At 36.4% G+C, this 9588-nt stretch overlaps 1 protein-coding gene and 1 pseudogene across 1 annotated transcript; both read right to left on the reverse strand.

The window, feature by feature from the left end:
- Positions 1-961: 961 nt before the first annotated feature.
- LOC118594217 (olfactory receptor 2M3-like) lies at positions 962-1654 on the reverse strand. Its single transcript, XM_036204051.1, has one exon. It carries the CDS (start codon positions 1652-1654, stop codon positions 962-964), a length of 693 nt encoding a protein of 230 aa, XP_036059944.1.
- Positions 1655-8260: 6606 nt separating this feature from the next.
- Positions 8261-9201, reverse strand: LOC118593744 (annotated as a pseudogene).
- Between the last annotated feature and the right edge of the window lie 387 nt (positions 9202-9588).

The raw sequence follows: 9588 nt of genomic DNA on the forward strand, positions 1-9588 counted from the left end.
GAAACAACCCCCTAATAGTCATTTAGATGCATAGAAAGTTAGTTACTTCAAGAACCATGTGTGTATAGACAAGTCTGGGCTTCACATGAGACTTCAGCCTTATCAAATGTCTAGGTTTCAGCTTCCTCAGACTACAACAGACAGCACCAGACTCTGCCAGACAGCTTTTGAGGGAATATAAATGAATTATATTTATATTAGTTTGTAGCAGGATTTTTTCCTCATAGAAACTTAAGATTCTCTGTAATTATTACATTTACTTTCATAATAATATCATTGCAATATGCCATGGCATTTTAGGGGATATGCAGACTTTAGAAAACATATATTTCTCTATTAAAATTCACTCTCCCGTTTATAGTATTAATGCCTGCACAAGAAAAAAATAAATGACAACACCTTATTTTCAAGTATTCTGGAGAAAAATGTTCATTACAAAAATACACAGTGTACCTAAGACTCAATATGTTGTATCCCTTTTGTCTGTTGACTGTTGTTTGCATTTATTTTTATTAGACCAAAATACACACATAAGAATTAGTAGAAACTTAGTAGCTTCATTTTAGCCAAATTACAAATCCAAAGTAGGCTGGACTCAATAGAAGAAATCATGAAAGGTTTTGTATGTGTAAGCACTGTGAGCAAAAACATATATCTTGTTTGTTAAATGTTATTGCTGATTACAATACATTGAAATGACCACAAAAATAACTGACATATTTGAGTAAATGGGAATGTCAACTTTTTCAGGGCTTTAATTTTATGTGGTGGCTATAAATCTACAATGATAAAAAAATATTAGTTGTTGGAATGTATTGCTTCATCCTATAAATTTACACATAAAATATGCTTTTTGAGATACAGCTTTGCTATCTGACCTAGACAAGTCTTGAACTCAGTATGTTCCTCACACTGGACTTGAACTCATGGCACTCCTTCATCAGTCATTATGCCCAACTACTTAAAGCATGGCTAGAGACAGAGCATAATAGTCAGCAAACTTTACGCTGTAGACTTTTCCAACCCTAATACTTTCATGAATGCTCTTCTCTGTTGCGGAGGTTTCATTCGTCAAGGTATCACTACATGAAAGAGTGAGCAGGGCTGGAACATCACAGAAAAAGTGAGGTATTTCTCTGGTACCACAATATGAGAAAGACAATGCAGCTGCAACTTCTATAATGCCATCAAGGGAGCCAAGAATCCATGAAGAGGCAGACATGAGACCACAGATTTTATGACTCATAAGAACAGAATACCTTAATGGGTGGCAAATAGCCTCATGATGGTCATAGGCCATTGAGGCCAACAGAAAACACTCAGCTCTAAGTTGAGAGACATAGAAAAATATCTGGCTTCCACAGCCAGCCATGGAGATGGACTTGTTGCCAGAGAGGAAATTGAAGGCCATTTGGGGCACTGTGGTACAGATGAGCGTGAGATCCATGAGGGAAAGCTGGCTGAGAAGGATGTACATGAGGGTGTGGAGTTGGGCATCAAGGTAGAGGAGAAGCACCATGGTAGAATTCCTCATGCGGGCCATGAAGAAGATTCCCAGAGTGAGGGAAAAGAAAAAAATATGAAGAAGGCTGTGATCAAAAATTCCCAGCATGATGAAGTCAGAATTGAAGGTCCAATTGTTCCACTGCATCATGAGAATCTTCACTGTGGAGATATAATGTATAGTAATAAAGGGCACATTGTATCATAGAAATGCCCAATATTTCCTTCCATGCTAGATATACATATACAGGCAGTGAGATGTAAACATGAGAAATTGTTTCTTTGGGTATCAGCTATTCTGTTTGGTGAGGGGGGTGAATAGAACTTATTTTTGAGCTCTCTCACTCTATGTCACTTTCTGTTTCTCTCTCTCATGTACACACGTGCACAGAGGTACACACATAGTTTTTTTTTCTGTATCCAAGTTTGACTTTGAACTCATCATTCTCTTGCCTTAATCCCTAAACTTCTGGGATTACAGATGTGCAAGCACCACCATGCTTGGCTTGATATGACTTTTAAACTTAATTTATAAATTTAAACTTAAATTTTATTTGGCCAGGAGAGCAAAAAAATTTTTTTGAACAATAAAAGAATTGTTGAGGGTATTACTATTTCTGATTTTAAGTTACATTGCAGAGCTATAGCAACAAAATCATGTATTGACATTAAAATCATACACATTGATCATTGGAATAAAATTGGGGACTTCGATAAAAGTCCATATACCTATAGTCATTTGATTTCTGTGTCTTCTTTTATGCTTATTGATTTATTTCAATCTATTAAATTTTTATTTAACAACAAACTTAATCAGAGACATACTCACTTATACAACACACACACACACACACACACACACACACAAGATTTTGTTTTTTGGAGTAAGATAATCTTATCTATCTCCTCAAATATTGTTTTTTCATTTTCATTTTAAAATCAAATTTGTTTCTTCTAGAATATATGAAATATTATGCTAATTGTCATGAATTAGAACAACATAAATGGACAGGAAGATTACATTAGGTTAGGTAGCCCCTCCAATCAAATACCTGATAACCTTACTCACATATGGGACTGAAACAAATTGGTCTCATGGGAGGTGTTGTTATGAGTGGGAAGAGTAAGGGAAAAGAATGGTCAATAGATACTAAGTTATACCATCATAGAAGAATGTACTATAAATAATAATACAATAGTATTTACATATTTAAAATAAATCTAATCCATTTCAAATAAAAAATATTTTTCAAAAGTAACTTAGAAGTGGACCATGTAAACAGGGCTGCCTATATATAACACACTGTTGCTTTATAAGTTTTGTGATGATTTTATCAGTAGTTTATTAGTATCATAAATTCTTATAATGCTCCTCCATTGTTTTTAAAATGTGATTTTTATCAATTATGTATATATGTGTGTGGGTATATGTCATATATGGGGAAGTATCCAAGAAATCCAGAAGACAGTGATAGGTCCTATGGAGCTGGAGTTAGAGGCCATTGTGAACAGCCCATCTGGGTGCTGGACATTGAACTTGTGTTCTCTGGAAGAGCAGTACCCACTTTTAGCTACTGAGCCATCTTTCCAGTCTTTCCATCTTTTGGATTATTATGGGATCAATAACTATTGTAAAATTATTTTGAGGAGTGAGAAATTAGAGATGTGTTGGAAAGAGGAAATGAAAGGTATAAAAGAAAGGAAAGAAATTTAGTAAAAGCATTTCAAATAAATAGAATACTGAAAGATAGTGAATATCAATGGAAAAAATCTTGGAGCTACAGAGAAACTGAAAGCTGGGAGAGCACAGAAAACAAAAAGAAATATGAGGAAAAGAAGGCAAATGAAGAAAAAAAGTGATGGTGAAATTTGGTTGGGATAAATAAATATAAGCATCTACCCTCAATGTGCTATATTATGTAAAGTCATCCAAAATATGTAAAATACCTCCAAAATTAATACAGAAATAATGTTCTACTTTATAGATATATATATATAAAGCCTGTCATTGCCCAAACTTCAAAATTACTCACAAATTTGTGCCTACAGAGAGAAACTTCAAATCATACATCACTGAACGTATTGCTCACGTTTTCTAGGAGGGCCCATGAGTACTTCTGGGGGGAAATGTTGACATCTGAAACTCCTGAGATAAAGGATAAAATTAATCTGATTTTTTTAAATCTAAGCAACATATTTTTTCTCATGTTTTTTCAATAGATTGTATTACTACTGTCCTAAAAGGCAGGCAGTATTCCAAATTGTTCATGATTTCTGCGGATTGGACTTTCACCTGACATTGACTGTGAAGCACTGTAGAATATTTTGCAAATATCTTGTTAAGTCATTGATGTGTTTTCCATTAGAACCATGCGAATGTGATCTTATAGATCTGTGATACAAAAGTGTTTACTTAGGCCTATCCATCCTTTTCAGTGAAGTGCGTTTTCTGTAGTCCTTTACTTTTATGACTAGTATCTCCTTCTAGTTACAATTCATATACTTACATGTACATATATTAATATACATTCATAAATACACAGACTCATATTAAACAAAAAACATGCATACTCTCCACATATTTCTGCATTCTTTATTGTATAGGAAGTAAGCTCTTCAATATAGTGAGCTCAGAGACAATATGTAGCCTTGGTTTTTGTTCTTAAAATAATTACCATGTAGGAAACCTTGATTTCAGACAAAATTCTTACTCTACCATCAACTAACTCTCTTTTAACAAGCCAAGCTAAATACCCCTGAGAATTTCTTTTTATTTTGATGTAGGAAGCACAGAGGTTCTTGTACTCACAGATAAGTACTAGGGGAACCAGAAACGTTAAACACAGAGAGTTGTCTTTTCAAGGGGAGATATATATATATTACATTTTCTACCCAGGAGGCTGGGAACAGACATGCTCTAATAGCCTTGTGATCTTTGTATTGTCTATGTGGCCAGAGACGACACAGCTTCTTCCCTCAGATCCTTGTCTCAAGCTTGTTCTCTCAGTTAATCTTTAGAACCTACCGTTATGGAAGATGACCCATATACTTTACAAAGAGTTTCATTGTAATCAGGTTTTCAGCTTTGTTGTGCACATGGGGTTGAGTTAATTATCACAGAAATTTTCTTCACCCAATTGTGTTGTGCTTAAATATACCTAAAATAAACTCTTCAGGGTCAGGATCTCTGAGTTTGAACCAACACTGGTTATGAATCATGTTAATCCAAACTGCCTTCTTGTCTCCCTTGGATCATCATTCTGTGGGCTGTGGTGTTCATAGAGGTCCTGCAATTTTATATATCCATTACTGGTTTCTCTACAAGACCAAATAAGTTTCTTTTAAAACTCATTCATCAAAGTACATGAATTACTTGTCACCTTTAATCTTGCCATCATTTAAGTTCTAGTAAATTTGTAGTAAGCTCAATTTTACTAGCTCAGTTTTGCAACAATTTTTTAAAATGTTCTGTTTTTTTTTAATAGATTGTTTGTTCTTGATTGATAACCTACATGCTTCTTTCTTATGTGATCTTATTCAAAGAAGGTCACTTTATGCAGTGGAGAGAGCCATAAGTCCACAGCAGGACTGGAATAATGAGTAATTTCATCAGATCTACTGGAAGGTCTCAAATGACTCAATCACACTCATACAGTTGTAAGAAAAATATAACATTCATTTATCACCTTCATAATTGTTATTTAATGTTAAAATGTTAAGAAATATATAAAACATCATTCTACTTTTACAAAGAATATAAAGGGATATATAAAAGAATATGAAGGCAGATCAGCATGAAGAGCATCCTAGTGTTTGGAGGAGTTTAACATAGTATAGTATCTGTTGCATGACTGATAAGTAATGTGTGGGTCTATCCATCACAGCAGTATTCTCTAATATCATGGAGGTTGCAAAATACCCCTTCTTCAGTCTTACCACCCAAGAATTGCTCTTCACAAGGAAACTGAAAACATTTAAACTTCCAGAGAGGAACCTGCACAACATGTTGCCCAGTAATCTGTGATTTATTTTTACAGTTTCTCCAGGGAATCCAATCTCTTGCTTCAATTACCACACTTGTGTTGCCAGCTGCTTTTCTTCTTAGGGCTTGATGTAATTTAGGCTTAAACTTGAAAAACTGATGCAGGAAAGAGAGAAAGTTACTTCATTTTATTAGTGAATACCATATAATTCTTATTTTGTTTCCTTTATCTGTCATTTATATATTAAAGACTACATGTTGACTAGTCTTACTTTATATGTCACAATTTTAAACTCTCTATGAAGTCCATAAGAATAAGTAAAAAATGGCAATTTAAGTTCCCATTTTAATTAGATAAAATCCTTGAGTGAGTTGTCTTATTTATTTGTAAACAGAACTTTGTTCAAGTTTATCAATCACTTTCAAGTTTTAAGTCAAGTAGAGGCACTGTGGTCCCACTAGACTGATTTTCCATAATATTAGTAGGCTTTTGTATTTCTATGTGATGACTAAATATTTTTTTTTTACTTCAGAGACTATCATTTGCTTGAATTTTTGTTTATTTTGTGATTTCTCAATTCCTTTTCTACCCTCTATCCTTTCCATATGTCCCTCCAAACTCACCTTTAAATCCATGGCCTCTTTTTCAATTGTTATTGTGTGTGTGTGTGTGTGTGTGTGTGTGTGTGTGTGTGTGTGTGTGTGTGTTACTAAATATAACTTATTGAGTGCATGTAATGTTATTTGTATGTCTGTTTTTGAGAGAACTGAACAGATGTCTTCTGTCCGAGATCAGGCCTCAGTTTCAGTTTCCTGAAACTGATCAAGCAGTGTGTGAAAGAACCACAAACAATGGATAATCAATCTTCAATGCCCCAACAGCAGGGATGAGGGAGATAGCACATACCAAGCCTGGGCCATCCCCTACAGTACCTCAAGGCAATGTCCAAATAGGGACAAATCCTCTATGTCTCTGCCATGGAACTTGAACAAACTTGCCCAAAGATGGTGGTAAACTGTAGCCCTAGCCAACCCCTGCTAGCCCTAGCCAATTAGAAATCAGCATTGTTTGTAATAGCCAGAACCTGGAAACAACCTAGATGCCCTTCAATTGAAGTATGGATAAAGAAAATATGGTACATATACACAATGGAGTACTACTCAGCAGAGAAAAACAATGACATCATGAGGTTTGCAGGCAAATGGATGGATATAGAAAAAATCATTCTGAGTGAGGTAACCCAGACTCAGAAGGATAAACATGGTATGCACTCACTCATAGGAGGATACTAGATGTAAAACAAAGATGACTAGACTGCTACACAACTCCAGGGAGGCTACCTAGAAAACGGGACCCTAGGAAAGACCCAAGGATCACCCAATGACAGAGAAATGGATGAGATCTACATGAACAACCTGGATGACAGTGGGAGTAATGAAGGGCAAGATTTGAGGGAAAGAAAGGTTAGGAGAGCAGGAGATCCCAGCTGGATCAAGAACAGAAAGGGAGAATGAGGAATAACAGACCATGATAAATGAAGACCACATGAGAACAGGAATAGGCAGAGTGCTGGAGAGGTCCCCAAAAATCCACAATGATACATCCTCTGAAGACTGCTGGCAATGGTCGAGAGAAAGCCTGATGTGACCTAGTCTGGTGATCAGATGGCTAAACACCCTAACTGTCGTGCTGGAACTCTCGTCCAATAACTGATGGAAGTGGACGCAGAGATCCTCAGCCAGGCCCCAGGTGGAGCTCCAGGTGACCAACTGTCGAGAAAGAGGAGGGTTTGCAAGAGCGTGAACTATTGAATCCAAGATTGCAAGAAGCACAGCGACAAATAGCCAAACGAATGGAAGCACATGAATTATGAGCCAAAGGCTGTGGAGCCCCCAGCTGGATCAGGCCCTTTGGATAAGTGAGACAACTGAATAGCTTGATCTGTTTGGGAGGCACCCAGTCTGTGGGACCAGGACCTGTCTTTAGTGTATGAGCTGGCTGTTTGAAACCTTGGGCTTACACAGGGACATTTTGTTCAGTCTGGAAGGAGGTGACAGGACCTGCCTGTACTGAATCCACCAGGTTTAAATGAATCCCCAGGGGTGCCTTGATCCTGGAGGACATGGGAATGGAGGGGAGGGGCTGGGGGGAAGGTGGGCCTGGGGGCGGGAGGGGGGAGGACAGGGGATCCCATGGCTGATGTATAAAATTTAAAACACATAATAATAATAATAATAATAATAATAATAATAATAATAATAAAAGAAAAATATATATGTATAATATATTTATATATGTAATATATTATATATGAATTAGTAGAAAATTAATAGCTCCATTTTAGAAAAATTGTAAGTCCAAAGTAGGCTGGACTCAATAGAAGAAACTAGTAAAGCTTTATCTATGAGCACTGTGAGTAAAAAATATTTCTTGTTTGTTAAATGTTGTTACTGATAATAATATATTTTAAATGGCCACAAAAATAACTGACATATTTAAATAAATAAGAATTTTAACTTTTATCATGGCTTTAATTTAATGTGGTGGCTATAAATCTACAATGATAAAATATTAGTTTTTGGAATGTATTGCTTCATCCATTAAATTTACACATAAAGTATGCTTTTTGACATATGGCTTTGCAATCTGGCCAAGACAAGTTTTGAACTCAGTATGCTCCTCATGTTGGACTTGAATTAATGGCCCTCCTTCTTCAGTCATTATGCTCAACTACTTAAAGCATGGCTAGAAATAGAGCACAATATTCAGCTTACTCATGCTGCAGCTTTATTCATCCCTAATACTTTCATGAATGCTCTGGCCACTTCTCTGTTGTGGAGGCTGTAATGAGGGGTTCAACATAGGAGTAAGGGTATTGTAGAAAGCTGACACCATTTTGTCCTGATTGGGAGAGCAACCAGAAGAGGGCCTCATATATATGAACATGGCTGCCCCATAATACATTCCCACCACCACAAGGTGAGAGGAACGGTCGCAAAAGCTTTGTAGCGACTCTCAGTAGAGCCCATATGATTGACAGCCAGAATCACATGAGTGTAGGAGGCAATAATGATTGCTACAGTGAAGATAAGCATAATTACACAGCAGAAAAATATTATCTTTTCAAATGTCAAGGTATCACTACATGAAAGAGTGAGCAGTGCTGGAACATCACAGAAAAAGTGAGGTATTTCTCTGGTACCACAATATGAGAAAGATAATGCAGCTGAAACTTCTATTATGCCATCAAGGGAGCCAAGAATCCTTGAAGAGGCAGCCATGAGACCACAGATTTTATGACTCATGAGAACAGAATACTTTAATGGGTGGCAAATAGCCACATGACAGCCATAGGCCATTGAGGCCAATAGGAAACACTCAGCTACAAGTAGGGAGACAAAGAAGAATATCTGGCTTCCACAGCCAGCCATGGAGATGGACTTGTTGCCAGAGAGGAAATTGAAGGCCATTTGGGGCACTCTGGTGTAGATGAGCATGAGATCCATGAGGGAAAGCTGGCTGAGAAGGATGTACATGGGGGTGTGGAGTTAAGCATGGAGGTAGATGATAAGCAGCATGGTAGAATTCCCCATGAGGGCCTTGAAGAAGATTCCCAGGATGAGGGAAAAGAAAAAAAAGTATGAGGAGGGCTGTGATTAAAAATTCCCAGCAGGATGAAGTCAGAATTGAACATTCAATTATTGCACTGCATCATTGGAATCTTCACTGTGGAGAAGGAATGTATAATATTAAAGGTCAAATTATGTCATAGAAATATCTAATTTTTCCCTCCAACATATATATATATATATATATACAGTGATACATAAACATGACAAAATTGTTTCTTTGAGCATCAGCTATTTTATTTAGTGATGGATGTGATTAAAACTTATTTTGATCTCTACCTCTTGTATACATGCACACATACACACACAAGCACTTGTGCACACATAGTTTTATTCTATATTCAAGTTTGACTTTAAACTCATGATTCTTTTGCCTTAATGTTGGAATTACAGATGTGCATGTGCCATCACACCTGGCTTCATATGACTTTGAAACTCCAATTACTTAGCAAATAGATATAGAAGATTACATC

This window comes from Onychomys torridus, chromosome 12 (assembly GCF_903995425.1).
Source record: "Onychomys torridus chromosome 12, mOncTor1.1, whole genome shotgun sequence".
Lineage (NCBI taxonomy): Eukaryota > Metazoa > Chordata > Mammalia > Rodentia > Cricetidae > Onychomys > Onychomys torridus.

Coding starts and splice junctions, on each gene's coding strand:
- LOC118594217 (XM_036204051.1), bottom strand. CDS start 1,654: ATGATGCAGTGGAACAATTGGACCTTCAATTCTGACTTCATCATGCTG.